This window comes from Schistocerca piceifrons, chromosome 3 (assembly GCF_021461385.2).
Source record: "Schistocerca piceifrons isolate TAMUIC-IGC-003096 chromosome 3, iqSchPice1.1, whole genome shotgun sequence".
Lineage (NCBI taxonomy): Eukaryota > Metazoa > Arthropoda > Insecta > Orthoptera > Acrididae > Schistocerca > Schistocerca piceifrons.
Window position 1 is genome coordinate 888,935,539 of NC_060140.1, and position 23,660 is coordinate 888,959,198.

Consider the following 23,660-nt stretch of genomic DNA (forward strand, 5'->3'; position numbering starts at 1 on the left):
GAGTCACCTGCTGCCACCGATTTATTGCCTGAGCAGTTTATATCCATTGTGTCTGAGGGTCCGGCGATATCTAGGTCATCTCCACCCCGTCCTCAGCTGCAGAGCTTGTAGGTAGCAGTGGTGTGGGTGCCACCGCAATTTCCTTGGTCTTAGGGGTTTCTTTTTGGATTTCTCTTGCTGCTCCTTGGGTTTCCCTGGCTGGGAGGACTTCACTGGCTCAGTCTTCGGGACTGAGGATGAGTGTGAAGCCGTAAGACCAGCTGCTTTTGGGCTCTTCACCTGCTGGCGGGTGTCGTCTTTCCCACTAGAAGAAACCTGGGGAGGGAGTGACTCGAGGGACCCCTTCCTAGCGAGAGAAGCTGAAAAAGACTTACGCTTCTCCAGCTTAGAAGTGGGGACGAATGTCCCCGATGGTTGGGGGGGGTGTTGCTCCCGAAGTAGGTGGTGCAGGAGCAACATGGAGGGAAATGCCCCCCACCGAGGGGGCAGGCGTAGTCTTCCGGCTCTGAGAGGTGACCTGGGTTGGCGGAGCTGATGGTGCCAGAACTATTGTAGCAGCGACATAAGACAATGTCATATGCATAGGATGTAAACGTTCAAGTTTTCTCTTAGCCTCAGTGTAGGCCAGTCTGTCCAGGGTCTTGTACTCCATGATTTTCCTTTCTTTCTGGAGAATCCTGCAGTCAGGCGAGCAAGGAGAATGGTGTCAGTTGACACAGATGGGAGGCGCCCCACCTCCCATCTGGAGTATGGGGATGTGATGGGCGTCCGCAATCTTGGCATGTGACGCTGGAAGTACAGCAGAAGACATACGGCCGAACTTCCAGCACTTAAAGCACCGCATCAGGGCTGGAATATAGGGCTTTACATCACATTGGTAGACCATCACCTTGAACTTCTCGGGCAATGTATCGCCCTCAAAGGCCAAGATGGAACCACTGGTAGCAACCTGATTATCTTTCGGACACCGTTGGACACTCCAGACGAAATGTACACCTTGCTGCTCTAAACTGGCACGCAGCTCATCGTCGGACTGCAAAGGAAGGTCTCTGAAATATGATACCCTGGACCATATTTAAGCTCTTATGGGGCATGATGGTTACAGAAACATCCCTCAGCTTGTCAAAAGCGAGTAACTCCTGCGACTGGGCAGAGGATGCTGTTTTGATCGAGACTGACCCAGATCTCATTTTGGACAAGCCCTCCACCTCCCCGAACGTGTCCTCTAAATGCTCAACAAAAAACTGCGGCCTCTTCGTCCTGAAAGATTCCCCATCAGCTCTCGAACATACAAGGTACCGGGGCGAATAAGATCTGCTGCCATCCTTAGCCTGACGGCTAAGGATGGCAGGGGAGGGAAACGATTTGGGGTCGTACTTCTGTGCACAGAATTGAGCTTGTGATCACTTAGAGACTGCTGGCGTTGCACCACCAGCAAGAGATGATGGACTACACTTCATGGCGTGTCATCCGCCCTGATGCCACCCACTCCGACCAGCGGCCCCCCCACGGGGGCCACCCAGCCGCAGCAAAGGCCACCTGGCAGGATGGCCTCTGCCGGGATTCCCAATGCCCCAGGGGGATGGGCATCTACACCTTGGCATACGTGGGGAGTTAACAGCGATCCCTGTGTGGTCAGGGGCTACAACCAACAGGGTACATGGTGGCCCCACCACAACGGACTGGCTACCGTGCTGGATATCAGGTGCAATGAAGTCCATGGTCATCGTCGACGCAGAAATCGACACTGCACAGTGCATGGTGGAAAACACATCCAGGAAGGTGTCCTTGCCCAAGAGATGGAGAATGGGCAGGACTGCAATGCGACAACGAGTAAGTGGGCTAAAGATCTCAATGCACGATGGACACGATGCACCTTGTAAGGCGGCCTTCCCCAGTTGGCTCGCTCTTCGGAAAAATTTTTAAGAATGGAGGTCAAACCCAACAGGGGACCATCACATGAAGGCCGAAACATGTGAAACTCCTTTTAGTCACCTCGTACGACAGGCAGGAATACCTTGGGCCTATTCTAACCCCCGGACCCGCAGTTTCAAAAAACATAGGGGTTTGATGAATCTGTGATGGTTGCTTTTGGCGCTTTAATCGTTTATAGGTTCGTGGTTGATATTACTAACCACACCACAAAGGTTCAAAATCTCTGTAATCTGAGGCTTATACATGACTATCACATCCAGCTACTGCATGGGATCGATTTGTGACCAACAAAGCAACCACAATGAGCTTACATTGTTTTGTCAGCAATTGGTAGCACTTATTCTACTTTATAGTCAATAAAGTTACCACAGAGATGTCTCAGTTTTCAGTACACAGATTGTCTCATAATTTTGCTGGTAAGCCTTTGCATTTACAAAATGAAGTCGATCTATTATTTTATAGTGTAATGTAAACATGGTGACATTAATCTACCTATAGTTTCACGGAGAAATGATGTGTTTTTTTTTTTTTATTTTCCTTGAGTTTACATAACATTTCATTTATAATCAAATACTTTTTGCAAAAGTTATGTTATTATGGTAACTCAATATTTACTTGACACATTTATCAAACTCTTCTGAAATACAGCACTGTGATCAGATTTTATAGGCAATTTTACACGACTCCCACATTAATATAGAAAGGTCAACCTTTTGTGGCAGTTAACCGAATAGAGCACGGGAGGCCGAAGAAGTAATTTTCAGTCACTACGTTTACATGAGACACATCTTTCAAAAGACAAAAACTGAATTTCGGAAACCATTTATTGCTGTCATGTTTACATGTTAAGATCTGAAGCGGATTTGCTAGCCCAGTTAAATATGGCACCTGGTAAATAACTTGTTAAAGTTTCTAATTTAGTCAGCACAACTGCTATTGCTCTTCAATTAGACAAGGCATAAACAGCTTCAGTCAGTCCATATTAACTAAAAATTTTTGAAAGTGAGATGAAACCTGACTGCCCAAGCACGTTTCAAAACCAGCTGAATTTACATGCGAGCGAAAATCAATTGTGGAACTGTAAAAGCGACAACCAGAAGCAGATTTCCAGAATTGATTTTGAAGTGTTTACATAACCAACCAGAAACGGTATTGGGAAATCAGTTTATGAAATCCAGTTTTGGGAGCCCCATGTGATCGGGATGAGTGTAAGGATTGCATTGAATTTTGTTGATAAGTCTTTACAAAATTAAATTAATTTATTATAGTGTAATATACACATGTTAAACAATAATAATGCCTACAGTTTCACAGTATCTAGTGCAAATTGCTGTGAAATGAGTCTTTTTGTCTTGTGTCAGCAAAAATATGTTGTTGTTGTTATGGTCTTCAGTCCTGAGACTGTTTTGATGCAGCTCTCCATGCTACTCTATTCTGTGCAAGCCTCTTCATCTCCCAATACCTGCTGCAGCCTACATCCTTCTGAATCTACTTAGTGTATTCATCTCTTGGTCTCCCTCTACTATTTTTACCCTCCATGCTGCCCTCCAGTATTAAATTGGTGATCCCTTGATGCCTCAAAACATGTCCTACCAACCGATCCCTTCTTCTAGTCATGTTGTGCAACAAACTCCTCTTCTCAACAATTCTATTCAATACCTCCTCATTAGTTATGTGATCTACCCATCTAATCTTCAGCATTCTTCTGTAGCACCACATTTCAAAAGCTTCTATTCTCTTCTTGTCCAAACTATTTATCGTCCATGTTTCACTTCCATACATGGCTCCACTCCATACAAATACTTCCAGAAACGACTTCCTGAGACTTAAATCAATACTCGATGTTAACAAATTTCTCTTCTTCATAAACGCTTTCCTTGCTTGCTATTGCCAGTCTACATTTTATATCTTCTCTACTTCGACCATCATCAGTTATTTTGCTCCCCAAATAGCAAAACTCCTTTACTACTTTAAGTGTCTCATTTCCTAATCTAATTCCCTCAGCATCACCCGACTTAATTCAACTACATTCCATTATCATCGTTTTGCTTTTGTTGATGTTCGTCTTATACCCTCCTTTCAAGACACTGTCCATTCCGTTCAACTGCTCTTCAAAGTCCTTTGCTGTCTCTGACAGAATTACAATGTCATCGGCGAACCTCAAAGTTTTTATTTCTTCTCCATGGATTTTAATACCTACTCCGAATTTTTCTTTTGTTTACTTTACTGCTTGCTCAATATACAGATTGAATAGCATCGGGGAGAGGTTACAACCCTGTCTCATTCCCTTCCCAACCACTGCTTCCCTTTCATGTCCCTTGACTCTTATAACTGCCATCTGGTTTCTGTACAAATTGTAAATAGCCTTTCACTCCCGGTATTTTACCCCTACCACCTTCAGAATTTGAAAGAGAGTATTCCAATCAACATTGTCAAAAGCTTTCTCTAAGTCTACAAACGCTAGAAACGTAGGTTTGCCTTTCCTTAATCTTTCTTCTAAGATAAGTCGTAGGGTCAGATAAATGTTCCAACATTTATACGGAATCCAAACTGATCTTCCCCGAGGTCGGCTTCTACCAGTTTTTCCACTAGTCTGTAAAGAATTCGCATTAGTATCTTGCAGCTGTGACTTATTAAACTGATAGTTCGGTAATTTTGGCATCTCTCAACACCTGCTCTCTTTGGGATTGGAATTATTATATTCTTCTTGAAGTCTGAGGGAATTTGGCCTGTCTCATACATCTTGCTCACCAGATGGTAGAGTTTTGGCAGGACTGGCTCTAATGGAATGTTATCTACTCCCGGGGCCTTGTTTTGACTCAGGTTCTCCAGTGCTCTGCCAAACTCTTCACGCAGTATCATATGTCCCATTTCATCTTCATCTACATCCTCTTCCTTTTCCATAATATTGTCCTCAAGTACATCGCCCTTGTATAGACCCTCTATATACTCCTTCCACCTTTCTGTTTTTCCTTCTTTGCTTAGAACTGGGTTTCCATCTGAGCTCTTGATATTCATACAAGTGGTTCTCTTTTCTCCAAATGTCTCTCTATTTTCCTGTAGGCAGTATCTATCTTACCCCTCATTAGATAAGCCTCTACATCCTTATATTTGTCCTCTAGCCATCCCTGCTTAACCATTTTGCACTTCCTGTCGATCTCATTTTTGAGATGTTTGTATTCCTTTTTGCCTGCTTCACTTGCTGCATTTTTGTATTTTCTGTACAACCTCTGGTTCTTTCAGTTTATCCAGGTCCCATCTCCTTAAATTTCCACCATTTTGCAGTTTCTTGAGATTTAATCTACAGTTCATAACCAATAGATTGTGGTCAGAGTCCACATCTGCCTCTGGAAATGTCTTACAATTTAAAACCTGGTTCCTAAATCTCTGTCTTACCATTATATAATCTATCTGAAACCTTTTAGTATCTCCAGGGTTCTTCCATGTATACAACCTTCTTTTGTGATTCTTGAACCAAGTGTTAGCTGTGATTAAGTTATGCTCTGTGCAAAATTCTACCAGGCAGCTGCCTCTTTCATTTCTTAGCCCCAATCCATATTCACCTACTACGTTTCCTTCTCTTCCTGTTCCTACTGTCAAATTCCAGTCACCCATGACTATTAAATTTTCATCTCCCTTCACTACCTGAAAAATTTCTTTTATCTCATCATACATTTCATCAATTTCTTCATCTGCAGAGCTAGTTGGCATACAAACTTGTACTACTGTAGTAGGTGTGGGCTTCGTGTCTACCTTGGCCACAATAATGCGTTCACTATGCTGTTTGTAGTAGCTTACCCACACTCCTATTTTTTTTATTCATTATTAAACCTACTCCTGTATTACCCCTATTTGATTTTGTATTTATAATCCCGTATTCACCTTACCAAAAGTCTTGTTCCTCCTGCCACCGAACTTCACTAATTCCCACTATATCTAACTTTAACCTATCCATTTGCCTTTTTAAATTTTCTAACCTACCTGCCCGATTAAGGGATCTGACATTCCACGCTCCGATCCGTAGAACGCCAGTTTTCTTTCTCCTGATAACGATGTCCTCTTGAGTAGTCCCCGCCCGGAGATCTGAATGGGGGACTATTTTACCCAAGAAGACGCCATCATCATTTAATCACACAGTAAAGCTGCATGACCTCGGGAAAAATTACGGCTGTAGTTTCCCCTTGGTTTCAGCCGTTCGCAGTACCAAAACAACAAGACTGTTTTAGTTAGTGTTACAGGGCCATATCAGTCAATCATCCAGAATGTTGCCCTTGCAACTACTGAAAAGGCTGCTGCCCCTCTTCAGGAACACGTTTGTCTGGCCTCTCAACAGATACCCCTCCATTGTGGTTGCACCTACAGTACGGCTATCTGTATCGTTGAGGCACGCAAGGCTCCCCACCAACGGCAAGGTCCATGGTTCATGGGGGGAAGCAAAAATATGTACATAATATTAATTAATAATACGTATTTATTTGCATCTGAAAATATTATGATAAAGTTGCAGGAAAAAAATATGTACATAATATTAATTTCCTGCAACTTTATCATAATATTTTCAGATGCAAATAAATACATCTGCACAAGTTATTTTGTGTTATTATAGTACCTCTGGATTTACTTGATATTTTAGCAAACAGTTTAAAAATAATAGTATTGCACTAGTAAACAGTTATAATCTGCATTCTTGCTTCTACAGGGTGATCAATCATCAAGGCAATGACTTTCACAGCGCGTAGCTGGCCGGTGACACCGGCTGCTGTGTCCATGGTGCAGGTGACAAGAGACCCGCAGTAAATATAGGACTGCTTGTTGCGAAAGTTATTTCTAACACACATAACATAAACACTTAAAAAGAAAAGTAAATTACTTGCATATGTTACACAAGGAGATGCTCGAACTACATCCCTTCATTGTTAAGTATGTGGATTTGATTTGTACACTCTCTCTTTTAATCCCCCCTCTCCCCGGAGACAAAAACTGCAAGGAGTTAAATCAGGAGGAATGAGGGAGCAACATGTTGCTAGTGATGTGGTAACTCTACATCTTGAAATAGGTCATGAGTTTCCTGTAATTAGAAGTTGGCTGTACTCGCCATAGCAGAGCCCTACTGAAGGGTCGCAAAAGCATGTTCTCTGAGTTAAGTAGTCACTGGGGCCTATTATTCTTCCACTATCATAGCACACCAAATTCCTATTTTCTTCTCAAGCAGATGTTCCTCATGCATTATTACGCTTTTCTTAAGTCCAATAAGGGTTATTTGGTGAATTAATATATTTCTCTTAGGTGGAACAATGATTCCTCCAAGAAGAAAGTTAAGTGAGGGTCAATTTCTCTGTCATGCACCCAGTACAAAATCCATTCACAAAACCACATCCTATTTGTAGGGTTCACGTTCACGTTCTCACACTGCAGTTATTTTACTGGGTTGAAATTTCAGTAACTTTGTAGCCATTTGAACAGAGGCATAGCAACTTCCTGTTTTATGAGAAAGATTCTGAACTCCCATTGTAGGAGACCTTTCCACAGTATGTCCAATGCTATACAGAGTTTTGTGAGTACTATATATAGTAGTCTAAGTTTCCTGTCAAGAACACAAAATTTGTTTACCTGTTGATGAGTCATACTCTAATTATGAATTGAACACCATGAAGATCCTCTCGAAATAGTCTCCTTACTGCATGTGCCGATTCTGCATGCACGTATGAATCATACAAGAATACTCTTCGGTAAATAGAATACTTATATTTCCCCACTTCACTTGAAACACTTTCACTCAATACACTGTATTGTGTCGCCTAACAAAGATTTGCAGAAAATCATGCTTGGGCCCTTCTGAGAAAGAACATTGGCTCCAATTGTGAGTATGGAAGAGACATTGGTGCAAATCAAGTGACATTATACTGAGTGCACTATCCGAAAATTACCTCGAGCAATTAAACAGAGAACCGACTCGTGGAGATAACATCTTGGACCTACTGATAACAAACAGACCCGAACTTTTCGACTCTTTAAGTGCAGAACAGGGAATCAGTGATCATAAGGCCGTTGCAGCATCCCTGAATATGGAAGTTAATAGGAATATAAAAAAAGGGAGGAAGGTTTATCTGTTTAGCAAGAGTAATAGAAGACAGATTTCAGACTACCTAACAGATCAAAACGAAAATTTCTGTTCCGACACTGACAATGTTGAGTGTTTATGGAAAAAGTTCAAGGCAATCGTAAAATGCGTTTTAGACAGGTACATGCCGAGTAAAACTGTGAGGGACGGGAAAAACCCACCGTGGTACAACAACAAAGTTAGGAAACTACTGCGAAAGCAAAGAGAGCTTCACTCCAAGAGAAGATCCAAAGAAGAGCGGCGCGTTTCGTCACAGGGTTATTTGGTAACCGTGATAGCGTTACGGAGATGTTTAATAAACTCAAGTGGCAGACACTGCAAGAGAGGCGCTCTGCATCGCGGTGTAGATTGCTCGCCAGGTTTCGAGAGGGTGCGTTTCTGGATGAGTTATCGAATATATTGCTTCCCCCTACTTATACCTCCCGAGGAGATCACGAATGTAAAATTAGAGAGATTAGAGCGCGCACGGAGGCTTTCAGACAGTCGTTCTTCCCGCGAACCATACGCGACTGGAACATGAAAGGGAGGTAATGACAGTGGCACGTAAAGTGCCCTCCGCCACACACCGTTGGGTGGCTTGCGGAGTATAAATGTAGATGTAGATGTAGATGTAGGATGTTGTAGTAGGAACTTCCAGGGACACCAGTGACCACTAAACACAACTGAGTTTTGATGGAGTTCAGTCAAACAGATTCTGAAATTTCCAATATCCCTGTAGTTACCCCATATCAGCAGTTTTCTGAACAGGGAGTGAATCCATGTTATTTTCAACACCAAAACATTTTTACTACCATTCAGTACTAGAGTTCCTGTGAATTTGCGTTCTCCTCCAGGAGTGGGTGGATGAAAATTTTCAATTACTTCAGGGACATAGCACCAGTAAATGCATTCATACTTTATAAGGATGTTAGCTTCTTGTTCGGAATACTAAACCTCTGTCACGTTTAAAATTTAGAAATATTCTGGATAATGAGCTAATGGAAAATTTCTGCTCTAAATCTAAAATGAGACCAACACCGAGACCACACACAGCAATCAGTAGGTCACAATTTCAAAAAAGAGCTATAGGATTCCAAGGGATGCAATTCAGGAATGTGACTGAACATATGCCTACACCAGGTACAGCGAGGAGGTGTGTATTTTGCAGCACATGAATCAAACCTAAACGTTGTTAAGTTAGCACGCACTACTTGCAATGTAGCTTTGTGCAGACATTGCTTTGGACCCTTCCACCAACAGAACAGATTTGGTTATGATTTTGTGCGTATATATTTTGCGTGTAATTTTATACGCATATAAAACAACAAGTAAATCTTTGGTTTCTTCTGTTTACTGCTATCTTATTGCAAGACCCTCTTTTCACAACATGGTTAAATTATCGACCACAAACGAAATGGATTGTAGCCAATATTTTGATTAGCACAAAAATTTATAATAATTAGTACCACAAGATTGTTCGAATCTTGATTATTTTTAATGTATCTGGGTATAATGAATAATGTAACAAATTACATTTCAATGCTATCATTTACAAAAAAAGTTTTGGCCTATAAAGAGTTAAGTAGTGTCTGACCAAACACTGGCAACCACTGAAGGACTTACGACAAATGTAGAAAGTTTTGACTTCTGCTGACAGCGAGGACTGTGGATTAAAGAAAAGTGTACACATGGTACACAATCATACAAATTTGCGAACCCACACACATGCAAATACATATCAATTTGCCAATCTTCTTCCAAATTAAAGAAATGGACAATACCACATGAACTCTCACAAGAAATATGATTGTCTTTCATTTTTCTGTGATATGAAAAATGAGTTTTATTATAATTAAATTTTCAAACTGTAATTTTTACTTATGTTTGTTGTAAACATCATTTATCAAATATGTAAAGATTGTTACTTCAAGAATAATGTATACAAGCATTGTATAAATGGTTAATGTTGTGGGGTTAGGTGGAATAATAACTTCATTATGCAAAGATAAAAGATTCTCTCTGTGATTAAGAACAGCAGCTACAGGAAGCATCTTGGTTATCAAAGCTGGCAGGGCATAGAGTGTGCACACAGTGTTTAAAACTGGGAGGATCCTGATAGGAGTTGTCTTACCAAGAGATTGTGGAAGAAACAGGCTTGGATGCCATAGCATAATGCAGACTTACTGTAAAGTTCACTGAAGGATTGGTAGCACTCGCAGTTGGTATCAACTGGCGTCAATGAATTCAGTGGCAATATTCAAGCAACTTTGATTCAAACACTACCAAGTGTTAACACTGTGTGGAACATGTGAACAACAGTTATCAGTGCTTGGTCATGACTCCCTGCCTCTTGCCTTCATCATAGCAAGGCAATGGATAAGCTCCCAGTGCTACCGTATTAGGACATGGACCACTGAAAATATAATTATGTTAATATATCATAAAAAGTGAACCCTTTGGCATTTCATTTACCTAGAAACATTATACTGTTATTAGAATCCTGCACCTGATCAGTACACAGTGTTACCTAACACACATACTAACTTTCAATCTGAAGTTTTTACCTGTCTCATTAATACAATTTTCAATGTATAATTTCATTTCATGCCTTTTAAGTTACTTACTCAGTCTCGAGTTGCTGAATATTTGCTGTTCAATTGTGATATGTTACTCTATTAACCAGCTTGCGTATAAGTTTAAGTTCTTTTTACACCAATCTTAAAGTTGTGGTGGATGAAGTTAATGTTAAGTCTCATTGAATAAGGGTTACCTAAGTGTGCAAAGAGGTATACATTAATACAAGGTAAGCCATCCTATCTAAATTTCACAATTAGTATTTTTGCATAAACGTAAGAATACATTTGAAATAAAGCAGTTTCGAAGCTTATTAAAATGTGAGCAAACAGAGAAGTTTCAAAGTAGTCTGAGCACTGGTTATCTTAATGCAGGTGATTATTCTTTCTTTATAGTGAAAGAAATTTATGCTGATAATTTATTAGTTCAAAACAGCATGTGCCCTCAAGAAATGGTGACTGTTCTTATCATATATAAATTAAAATATTACGGAGTGAGAGTGTTACAGATCTCCCATTTTAATACACTACTCTGGGTGACAGCTCTAAATGAGTCTTACCCACTGCAATTAGGCAAGACACAAGATGGTCATTTCCAACTAAAACGGGTATGTTCGACAACACAGAGCTACGTTACTTATTGAACGTGAGCAATAAACTGGTAAGTATGTTGCACACACCGTTCTCAGTCACATGTTCTGTCATATTTCAGTGAGAGGGTCCATGTATCTGCAATTTCTACACAATTTCATATATTAACGATAAGAAGCAAAGGCGAAGTAAATTACGAAAAAAATTAAATTTATTTAAGATTCAGAAATACAACACTTAGATGAATGTGATAAAACTATCAGCAAAATTACAATGGAGCAAATACACATTTTACTCTTTTAGCGCATGCAAGAAGAGCAATGATTCTTCAATGTTACTGATAAACAATCTCAAAACAACAAGGTTAACTAGAGTGCTCTTGATGCATGTAATAAAAGACACAGATATATATATACATATATACTAACATACTAGTAACGCGTCAATCATTAAATCCATATCACAGACATTTATCACAATTATACATTCATGTTGCATTAGAAAGCCACATTATCACAATAATCTGCATGCTTACTTTGACTTGTTTATGGTGTCATACATTTATTTAGCTGTTTTCTTTCTCAACATGGGCACTGAATATCGTTATTTAATGTCAGAGCTAGGTACTACTTTCCCTCCCTTCATTTTTATTCACGTTCTGGTCACTCATTCTGAGTGACATTTCCTTTCTGGCTCTAAGTTTCTGTTGGATTTCATCATTTCCTCCTGTGCCCATTCTAGCAGACCGTGAATCTTTTGATGTTTGCTGGTCATCGGTCTGGGCAAGTTTAAACCGTCTGTTAAATGAACTATCTTCTTGTTTTACATGGTCTGAACCACCTTCATGCCTGTATTTTCGAAAATTCTGATTAGAATATCCCTTCTTATATTGTTCACCCAAATTATCAGATGAATAACTATCAGCACTGGAATCACGATTCCTGTTATAACTGTGGTTCCTGTAAGCCTGTCGATTACCTCGTGAGGAGTCTCCATAGCTCCCTCCGTCATTCCTCTCACGATTGTAGGAAGGTCTTTCACGCCAATTACCCCTGTTCCTTGGACTGTAATGGTTTGGCTTATCCTGCCTTTCATAGGAAGGTTCTCGGACAGCTGCGCCCTCTCTCCAATTAAATTTGGTATCCCTTTGAAAACAGTTGCTGGATCCACGCATTCTGTCATAATCTCCATCGCGGTCCTGGAACTGTCTTCTGCTACCACCTCTTCCCTGAATGGATCCTTGGCTTCCAGTGGAATCACAGCTCGAATCGCGATCGTAGGAGCCACGATAGCCGCCTCCTCTTCTAAATTCTTTCTGGCTCGTACGATTTCTTGAACTGCTTCTGAACTCATAATTTGGCCCTCTGCTTTCTTCTTCAGATGGTCTCCTATTCCTAATTGTCCTCCAATCCTTGCTACTATTGTTGGATTCACAGCTAGAGTCACGGCGATATCTTCTCGAGCTACTATTTGATTCACAACTAGAATCTCGACGATTACTACTGTGGTAATATCCTGAACCTCTACCTGTTCCTCTTTCACTTGTACCTCTTCCTCTCCCTCTATAGTCTTGATAATTGCCACGCCCTCTCCCTCTACCTCCTCTATACTCTTGATAATTGCCACGACCTCTCTTTCCACCTCTTTCTCTTCCTCTCGAGTTAGATGCACGTTCTTCTTCTTCCTTCAACACACTCTCTGATTCTTCCAATATCTGCTGACGGTGTGATTCTGGCGGATTATCCAGTAGTTCAGTGCCTTCAAACTTTGAAATCAGTCTCTCATACAGATCTCTTTCTTCAAATGGTACATTCTCTTTACATAGAGCCAGTCGTACCTCATCCAATGCGACTTGAAGGAGATCAAATGGTTTCTTTATAAACACACAGACTGGCTTATATGCCTGGGAAAGAGAGGATTATACATTACTTCAAGATCCAAGACATTGAATGTAATTACACAAATAACGCAACTGTTAAACACCAACAAAAAAAGTACATAAGTAATTCATTAATTTTACTCATTAGTATTTGAATATTTTGATGTTATAAGGAAAGGCGACATTTTACATAGACCAAAATATAATTGAATGGAAATATAATTTGTGGTGATTACCAAAAATTTTCAACAGCATTTGCATGGATGCTGTACTCTTTCTCAAACTGATGTTTGGTTCAATCTTAACTCATCTTAAAACTATTGTTTCTTTTACCTTCATTGTCCTAGGAGAGCTACTGCTCTGGCACTTAAAACCACCAGCATTTTACCAATCATGACAGTGCCACCGTCTTCCATGTTTTCTGCTATCAACCAAACCAGTTTTACCTCCTCTTTCCTGTTAAGGTGAAGGTGACGCCTAGAACAATCTCATTTAATAGCAGCCTCAACAAGCAATCATATTGATGTGTGACCCTACCCCAAGCCCCACAGTAACTCTCTGGACAGATGACTTCATATGAGGTCGATTATAGCGGCTTAGAACAGATATAAATTAAAAATTGGTATACCTCAATGTTGATAATGTTTTTTTTATGTACCATGCCTCTGATCTTGAAAATTGCACCAGTTCAGCAGTGAAGAGAACCCCAAGTTTCTTCAGGTATGCCACATCCAGTTGAACCCACTCACACATCACTGATCATCAGATCCCACAGAGCAAGCTGTTCCATCATTGCCTCAGGATGCACAGCCACCTGCGAGAGCCCATCAGCTCGTCTATGGGCAGCAGGCACAGGTGAAGTTGGCTACTAGCCAGGTGGCCCTCTTCCACCATGTTTACTGTCTACGAGCTGGAACAGCCACTCATAAAACTATCAAACTGTGGGGATTTGATTGCTACATTTAACCTGCTGTTCTAAATAGTTTCAGACATTTTCTATATAATAAAGATTGTATGATTTAGTAGACCAGTTAAGGTGCAATAGGGTGCCTGAGTTTTTCTGAAACCAGAAATAGATGCACGTAGCCTTGTGAACACAGCCGTTGGCATCTTGGAAGATCTGTCCACAGCATACCCATCACGAAGATGAAGACAGAGCAATACTGGGTCACCAAAAATGTTGGAACAGACATCCTGGTTCACCTTCACAGTAACCCGAAATAGTGCTTCCACATCCAGTAATCCTGAAGAGTGCATCCAAATCAGTGCATGAAAAACATCACAGAACTACGCCATCGACACACTGCACGTTAAATGTCTTTTTAAGGCTTTGGTGCACTTGAGGCCATGCATCATTTGAAAAGATGAAAAATCACAACTCTTTGGGTCATACTACATGCCTCCAGTCAACTAGTGTACAGTTTTTGTTTTGTTTGTTCCACCGAAGGCAAGCAGCTTCAAACGCCACTGCAAACAATGGCCATTTGCGATGCGTCTAACTCAAAAATCCATTGCATGCAGTTTCCTTCACAATTCGCACTCAGAACTGGTAGGGGGAATGCATATAACGACAGCAGTAACTGCTGTTGGGTCTGAAACTGTCACTTTTCTCTAGTCCCTGTCACACAGGATCTTTTTTCAACCACTGTTCCAAAACAATGTAACATGATTGTGAATATTACATTTCTTGTACTCACAATAGACAGTTCATATTAAAAGACCAACATCCTGGACAATTTCTTACATTATGTAGTGATGGGCAAACACAACAGCTCTTATAAATCTGCCATTCTGTCACATTTCCACACTCGCCCATGGCTGTCACATAGACATCACTTCACTGATATGATATTCGCCACCAATGGAGAGTCATATGACTGCCTGGTACCAGATGCACACCACATAAAGCATTCCAAAGTGACCAGCTTGCTCTTTTTTAAGGTGGTGACTAATATTGTGAGCTTATTACTTATTGCCACTTCCCAATTATCTTTAGTCTTCTCCCTTCTTAAGACTATCAACAGAGGAGATTATAATGTTGCACATTTTCTCTGGAAACAGTTATTAATACCATCTGTGAAACCAGTAGCAGGTCACATGTAAGTTGAAATGTAAGTTATACGTATATTACTCACCAATTAGAAAAACCTTATCCTCTAGACAAGGCACACATTGGTAACTACCAAACTACACCCGTGCAAATTTAAATTAATTCTAGCCTCAAGAATTTTCGGAGAAAAGAATGTGACAGGTCTGTTATGAGATGGGGGCAGAAAATAACATATCAGTGAGCAGTCGCACTAGGTAGCTGATAACATAAAGATGTAGCATAAATACTGCATAGTAACACACATGATGTTTCAACAGAAGTTGCTCATATTCCTAGAGCTTACGGGGTTCTCCAAACTGTAACCTACTGCACCGTTATTGCTTTGTGGAAACTGGTTAAATTGGAAAATTTTGATGTTGCTGCACCAGAGTCACTGTGGGTCGACTGACTGAAGACACCCACCAACTTCAGAACTCTGTTGTAAAACAGGCAGCATACTGATTTGTCTGGCAGAGCACACACGAGGGAGGATCGGAAAATAACGCAAAAATATCCCCCCTCCCGGTATTGCAGTTTGAATGTTGAAATTTCACGACAACATAGTTTGAAGTTTCTTTTTTTTTTCCACATGGCATCCACCAAGTGAAATTCACAGGAACATGCTTAGCATGTGCAAGGACAATTGTATGGACCACAGCAATGTCTCCAGGTGATGGGCATTCTTCTAACAGGGCCGTGTGGACCTTAGTGATTCGCCACACTCTGGGCAGTTGGTAACAGCTGCAACACTGCAGAATGTCAGAGCTATTGAGGTAGCAATGTTGAATAACAGGCATGTGCAACTGCGAACCTTAGCACAGCAGTTCAACGTTTCGTAAGGTGCAGCGTATGATACTGTTCATGACATGTTGAAATTTCGTAAAGTTAATGTTCACTGGATGCCTACGAAGCTGACAGACAAATGGCAAGCAAATGACATGCTTGTATCACTCAACATATTATGCCACAGAAGGGTATGACTTTCTGAAATGAATCATACTGGCGATAAATTGTGGGTGCACCACTATCTGCCCGAAACCAAGTAAGCTTCCATGGAGTGAAAACATGCTGGTTCCCCAGTACAATAAAAAAAAATCATCAACCTGCTAGGACAGTGCTTGTGGCATTATTCTGGTATATGCATGTTGGGTTATTGGCGGACTTTTCTGAACATGGGACTACTGAGAGTACTGCTGCCTACATTAAAACTTTGGTTAAGTTGCATCGTGTCCTTCATGACAAAACCCACAACATTAATACCAGTGGTGTCAAACTTCATCATGGCTAGGCTCACCTCCATGTCGCTACTCCATTTAATAATAAAACTGCCAAACTTGGATGGGAATTGCTCTAGCATCCACTGTACAGTCTGGACCTTGCACTGTCAGCCTTTCATCGCTTCTGTCTTATGAAGAAACTTCCGACCCACCAACGCTTTGCGACAGATGTGGAAGTGAAATCAGCAGTCCACAGATGGCTATACTGCAACCAAATGGGCTTCTACGAACAGAGCATATGGAAACTGGTACGATGATGGGAGAAATCTGTTGAGAATGTTGCAGAAAAGCAGGTAAAACATGTAAGTTCACTTAAAATTATTGTGCATTATTTTCTGATCTTCCCTCATATCCTGGTAACATTCTTTCACATTCTGTTCAATCTACAATATAGAACTAAAAACAGGCGCAGTTATTAGAACGATACATCTGAGACGGTTATGTAAATGGAGGCATCCTGGGAGATCAGTGGCATTTAATGATACTAGGTTTGGATTCATAATATATTACTTGTCCTCCAATCAAAAAGCATACATTCTCAAATTGAGGATTTCCATCATTCACACCTTCGACTGTTGTTCAAAGGGAGTCAGAACATTACTACAATAAGTGGCATATGAAGGAGTTGAACGAGACCAAGATAATCAAAAGGAACATACTCCAGAAAATTTACTGAGCATACCATCACATTAGTAAACATGAACAATAGGTGAGAGGCACGAACACAAAACTAATGGGGGAAGAACACTTTGACTTTCCGTCAGTAATGTCACCCTTTGTTTTGGTGGTTCTTCAAATACGTAAAAGAATCTCCATAGACAATATTACAGAAGTATTGTACTTGCAAGCCAGTTGCTGCTCATGAGACCAAGGCCCACTTCACTGGTCATGCTCTGTATCCCAGGCAGGAGTTGAAGGTGTATTGGGGGCTTCACACACACATGGGTACAAATACTGTTTATACCTTCTTGATAAGCTGTCTCTTAAACATACAACCTGTATGCAGAAGTGCTTATGAGAATCACTACCTCAGTCTACAAGAACATGTTAGCTTTCTGAACAGACATTTTCAGTACAATATGATTAATACTGAGAACATCGGAGACTGATGTTGCTTAATAATTCCACAAAACTCACTCTACAGAAAGTACTACAATTGTATCAATAGGGCGGGTAGTTGAGTGTTTAATTGTAATCTGGGAAATAAATAAAGTTACATAATCAATTTTTTGCTTATTTTTAGGTACTCTCGTCAGAAGTTATCAGGAACAACTTGATGCTATAGATCAAAAACAAAGGAAATCAGCATAAAAGTTTGGTAGAATGTATCAGAAAAATCAATACTCATATGTATGAAGTGATGGATAACAATTGTGCCACTGTAGCCATGGAAGCAGAACATTTCCATAAATTTTGGACAAAGCAGCAGCAACTGCGGCAAGCAGCTTTGGCTGAAATTAACTCGGTGACAAGACCAAGAGGGAAATGAGTAGTATATATTACAAAGGGTGTATCATAATTAATGGCATAAAGGCGTGCAGTTGTAAACATAGGAAACCAGAAGCAAGAAATGTCAGCAAATGTGGGCTCTGAATGCTTACCATAAGAGCTATGAGTACTTTGTCATGTTCAATACTGTGAAAACAGATTTCCTCTACAGAAAGTGCTTTGCATTCCATATTTTGGGAGCAACTAGTTTGGACCAAAACAAAACAAAAATGTCCAGTTAACATGGGCTCTAAAGCGCACACCTCAAGAGATCTGAACACATGTTCAGTAGAAAAGATGTGTTTCACAGTAGCAAACTTGAAGAAGTGCTCATAACTCTTCAGATATATACTTTATAGCCCGTGCTTACTACACTTTTTTCCTTGTTTTGGTCCATGCTACCATCTCTCAAAACATGCTTACAGTAGATGAGATTTGTTTCACAGTATCGAAGACGAAGAAAAGCTCATAGCTCTTAAGGCATGCAATTTAGAGCCCACCTTTATCGAGATTGTTTTGCTTCTAGTATCGGTACTTTCAACTCTATGTGCTTACAACATTAATTATCGGTATGATATAGGTCTATTCAAAAAATTCCGTAACTTTGTCCACCAAATTTTTCTACACGTATCTTTTACTTATTGTGCATGGTCTCCTTCGAAATACTCTCCTCCACAATTAATACACTGCTCCCAACATCATTTCCAGTTCCAGAAGCAGTATTGGTACGCCTCTTGCTCTTGCTGAATTGTGAAAAGTGGTGTTTGTGAATTTTGGTTTATCTTATCTATCATTGGAAAAAAAAGAAAACTCTCTGTCCTTTGGGGCCAGGTCTGGAGAGTAGAGAGGATGAGGCTGCACAGTGATTTCGTTTTTGTGCAATAGTCACGCATCAACAGGGATGAATGTGCAGGTGCATTATCGAGATGCAAGAGCCATGAGACCACATTTCATGCCGTTTCCATGTCACATTTTCTGGCAGATGTCACAACACATCCTGACAGTACTACCAATTAACGGTTTGTCCCTGTGGCATGAATTCATGATGAACTTATTCTTCAAAGTCAAAGAAAACTATCAGCATGGCTTTGACTTTTGACCTGACCTGACAAGCTTTTTTTGGTCCTGGAAAACCTTTCCCAAACCACTGTGAAGACTGAACGTTGGTCTCAACACCATAACCATAGACCCACGTCTCATCACCAGTTGATTCCCTTAAGGGACATCTCATTCTCATTTGCGCGATCCAAAAGCTCTTCGCAAACTGTGGGGCAAAAGTCTTTCTGGTCTTGACTCATTAGCTGTGAGACGCATTCGAAGATGCTGTGATAGGATTTCATGACATGACCCAACTGAAATCTTACATTCATCTGTAATCTCTCGGAGTCTTCGATCGGCACACACAATTTCGTTGACGTTCCTGACGTGAACATCGTCGGTAGACATAGAAGGGTGTCCTGGATGAGTGTCTGGACTTTCGTCCAGCAATTTTTTAACCGTGTGAACCAACCATGTGAGAATTTGTAACACAGAGTATGGTTTACACACTATCACTGTAGACTTCCTGCATCATCTGGTGTGTTTCTGTAAGCGTTTTCTTGAATTTCATGCAATATTTAATGCAAACACGCTGCCCCTCTAACTCTGCCATCTCAAAATTTGCAAACTGTGTGATTCAAAGTTCTACTCAATACAGCACTGAACAATAACTAAAGATATACAACCATGAAACTTACAGTAGTTATACATTAAACACAGGAGTGTGGAGGGATGCCAACCACATTTTGCTCCAACACACCACTGGCACGAAATTACAAATGCTCCAGAATTTTTTGAACAGGCCTTATACATCCTGTACAATTGGCTCTCCTGCCAACATTCAGCTGTTTTGTAGAAACAGTGGCAAAGGTGGAAACATTCGAAAATTCCATAGGCACGTGAAAAGTGGAATCAGGATAACACTCGCGTCTCTACACTGAACAGGCAGGGGGCAGTGCACCCACTGCACAATGCTCCCCGAAAGTGTGACCACAGGACACCCTTGTGCAAAATCAGAGGCAGACATTTGTCTAACTGGCTATGTAGAGAGAACATCATGTAAGTTTTTGTTGGATACAGAATCACAAGTATCTGTAGCGAGACAAGAGTATATTTGGTGCCAAAAGTCTGAGCCTACCGTGTTGTAGACTAAGTGCTCTATTCAGCACTGCTGCATTTCCGGATGAGGAAAAGGGAGTTCCAGGACTGTATGGAAGTTCTCCCTAATATGGGAATAAACTACAACACTATTCTTTGGCTTCCTGGTTTAACATCATGCTAAGGTCAATCTACAACAGTGCACAGTGGAGCTGGTTGAGACATCATACTTTATGCGTAGTAGAGCCCTTTCAGGGAAGCAAGGACTTGGATCAGGAACAACGTTTCATATGGTATAGTTCACCATTTGTGCAGGAAATTGATGAAAGCCGAATGGTGCACATCAGTGTAAAAAATTTTGATTCTAAAGAGATGAAGCTATCAAGAGCTACACTCATAGCTAACCTAGAAGGGTCAGTGGAGGAACACGAACTTCAGCATAGAACAGTCGATGCTGAGACAGTCTGTCAATTTAACCGTATCAAGGGGAAACATGTCACATCTGAAATGACATAGAGTGGACATGGAAAGATTACTGGAGAAATACAAGGACTGTTTAACCATCCTGGATCACTGCCAACTATGCCACTAGTTCGGCACTGAATTTCCAAGGAGAATGAACTGTCTGTACACAAAAAACCTGTACCGAGTCCCAAACCATCTAGTCATTGATGGAGTTTACTCATCAATATCAAGACACAGAAAAGCGCCCGTCAAGGTTATCCACCGACTTAATGCTAGTGGGTCCTTTCCAAAACATTTAGCTTCCCCTAAGCATGTTGCTCACCTAGAGATTAAGAGGACTTTTTCTGCACCATTCTTGAGACCAAAATATGGAAATTACAATGTCATTCATTGCAAAAATAAACATGAGTTTGCAATTTTAAGAACTGGGTAAAGCTAATAAGCCTCACCATCTCTAGGTGCACTTGAAGATGATGGAAAACAGGGTTCTGGACTAGTTTGACAATATAAATTCTAAAGATAAACTCACTTATTGACACTAAGAAAGAGAGTTATTAATATCAACTTACTCTTAGTCGAGCAGTATCATGCTTCTCATCTATAATTTGTAGCCAATAGGTTACAGCTTCCTTCAGTTTATTTTCTATAAGATAATAGTAGCACCCTATCTGTGATAATGTTCCGACTCTGTAAGGTTCCTCAATAAAAACTTCCATCATTTTTTTAAACAATGGCGCTGGATCAAACTTTGGGTTCGTTTTGAACTCCAACCGTAAATAATCCATGTATGCACCATATGCACCATACTCTCCTGAAGTTTTATATGAACTTTTTGCTGCCTCCAAGTCACCTATTCGCTCAAAATACTTTCCTTCTACATGATGAGCCATTGTGTTGTTTGGCGCCAATTTTAGAGCTTTATCAATGCAACTTTTGGCCAATTTTACATCACGGTATGGAAATGGCAGAGTCAGGAATCCCAGTGCACAACGGATATTAATGTGCGATGAGTCTGGTGCCATCATTAGGGACTTTCTGAAAAAGAAAAGGAAACACAAGTGTGAGGTTTAGAGACTTACTACTATGGAAGTACAATTTTGAGTATCACTGATTTTAATTTATCACCAACTTCACTTGTGACATGAATTCTAAAGAAACATTTCACAACAAATGTAAATTCATTTCTGCACATAAAAAGTAACACAGCAACTGCTGAAAGTAAGTTTATTACATTGCAGAGCAACTAAAGCTTTAGCTAGGATGGGAACATCAGCCTACATGTCACTAACAGCTAGTAAGTGGTATTTCACTGAGCCCCTAGCTGCAAATGAAAACTGCTGATGCAGTGTCACTTTCATTGCAACTGCAGCCCAACAAGCTTGACAAGAGACCATAGTTACCACACAGAGTTTATGTGGCAATGGCTGTGTGACGACTCCCTTCATTGACCTAAAATAACAGCAGCAGATGACACGCTGCACTCGCCAAACATCGGCAGCCAATGAAGCTTCTGTAAACTAGTGAACTACTGCTTTTCTCTAGTATCCATGCTGGTAACTTCCAATGCAGGTATCTCTTTGACATCCACGTTTTGTGGGAGCCACGCTCTTTTAACTGTCACCACCAGCCTTTTGTTTCCCCTCTGAGGAGACAACACGTCCTGGCTGTGGTCCAGGGTGGCTCGCAGAATGCCACAAGGTTTGTGCCCTTAACCACCGTGTCTCATCCGAGTTTATTCTAATGGTAAAGTTGGTTAAATTTCATACTAAGTCTCCATTACCTTAGTTTTCTCACAGACCAGTGAGCGAAAGGATTTCTATTGCATCTCTCGAGATTCATTTTAGAGGCACGTTTCCTCAGAAGACTCACAGTTCTACGAAGTTTGATGCGGGATGCCTGGTTCATCCCCTTGGTAACAGTGCCTGATTACTGAGTGTGTGGAGAGATAATCAGTGCAGTGACACGACAAGTGCTCCCATCGGGTGTGATTTACGGACATTAGCCAGTGGCCCTCCTATCTGCCCCCAAAGCGACAGGTCTTGCACCGTTATTTCAACTCAGTATCCTACAGCCTCATTTTTGGAACTGTAGACATTGGTCCAGAAATATCTCCAGAGTTTTTTTGTCATGTCATTTAGACACTGAAATAAAGTAATGTTTGCATTCTTAGAAGTCAACCCCAAGTTTCATTCCTACACCTGTAGGGTAACTGTCAGCATATTACACGTCCCACTCAGTGTAATTTGTATTACGTTGCTTATTTTCTCATTAGAGTCAGGAAGGAAACAAATGTTCCTTCAGCTGCACTTGGTTCACATGGCTGGTGAGCTCACTGCTTGCTGGTACTTAGGTGCTGAAGCAAATATCTATTATCCAATAGGCTTCTATTTTTGCTGAATGAGGACTAACACAAGACAGAGTGATGGAATTACATTAAAAAGATGGAGGGGATATGCCTTAGTTAAGTCTCTGGCTACCATTTTTGCTGTTCCCATGGATAGTTTTATTCCTACAACTTCGTACATACTGGAATGGAGTGTTAGACAGCCATTACTATCCACTAAGCTCCAAGAGGCTGTTCACACTTAGCCACTTTTTAACAACTATGCTATCTTGTATAGTTCAAGTTGCCCTTGCCCTTTGTGTAACACAGCTAGGTATGTGCAGAACTGATTAATAGGCATGGTTAAGGACAGAAAAAGTAAAAGTGCATAAAAACCACTTTTAAACAGTTACAAACTTCCCAGAATGAGGATAACCTTCAGACTACAAATCCACCAAGGAGGAGGCAAAACTAGCTCTTCCGGAGGCCACATCAAATCACCATCGAAACCAGCACACAATTAATGAAGAGGACAAAATCATCTGCAAATGGTCCCAAACATGATGTAGAGAAGGTCTAGATATAGAATGCTACAGGTGTATAAAAAGTGAAAATCTTCAGTGGCAAGATGATTCCGCAACATTGGTGAGAGCGTTTCAAGTGAAGTATCCAATGATATCAAATTCTCTCACCCATCAATACCAAACAGCAATGTCACAGTTTCAGGTGTCACAACAGATGAAGTCAAAGCTATCATTTATCATGTAATAAACAGGAAGGCTCCAGGCTACACGACCTTCCTGT

General features: G+C 40.7%; 1 protein-coding gene across 6 annotated transcripts in view; it reads right to left on the reverse strand.

Annotated features, from left to right (window-relative positions):
* Window positions 1-11,452: 11,452 nt before the first annotated feature.
* LOC124787752 overlaps window positions 11,453-23,660 on the reverse strand; it is an 83,463-nt gene continuing 71,255 nt past the window's right edge. For all 6 annotated transcript variants that reach the window (XM_047254619.1, XM_047254622.1, XM_047254624.1 and 3 more), the window contains 2 exons: window positions 21,103-21,568; window positions 11,453-13,102 (listed from right to left, as the gene is read on the reverse strand). In XM_047254619.1, coding sequence (XP_047110575.1) covers window positions 11,819-13,102; window positions 21,103-21,568 — 1,750 coding nt within the window. In that variant the 3' untranslated portion in view covers window positions 11,453-11,818. The remainder of the gene's footprint in view (window positions 13,103-21,102; window positions 21,569-23,660) is intronic.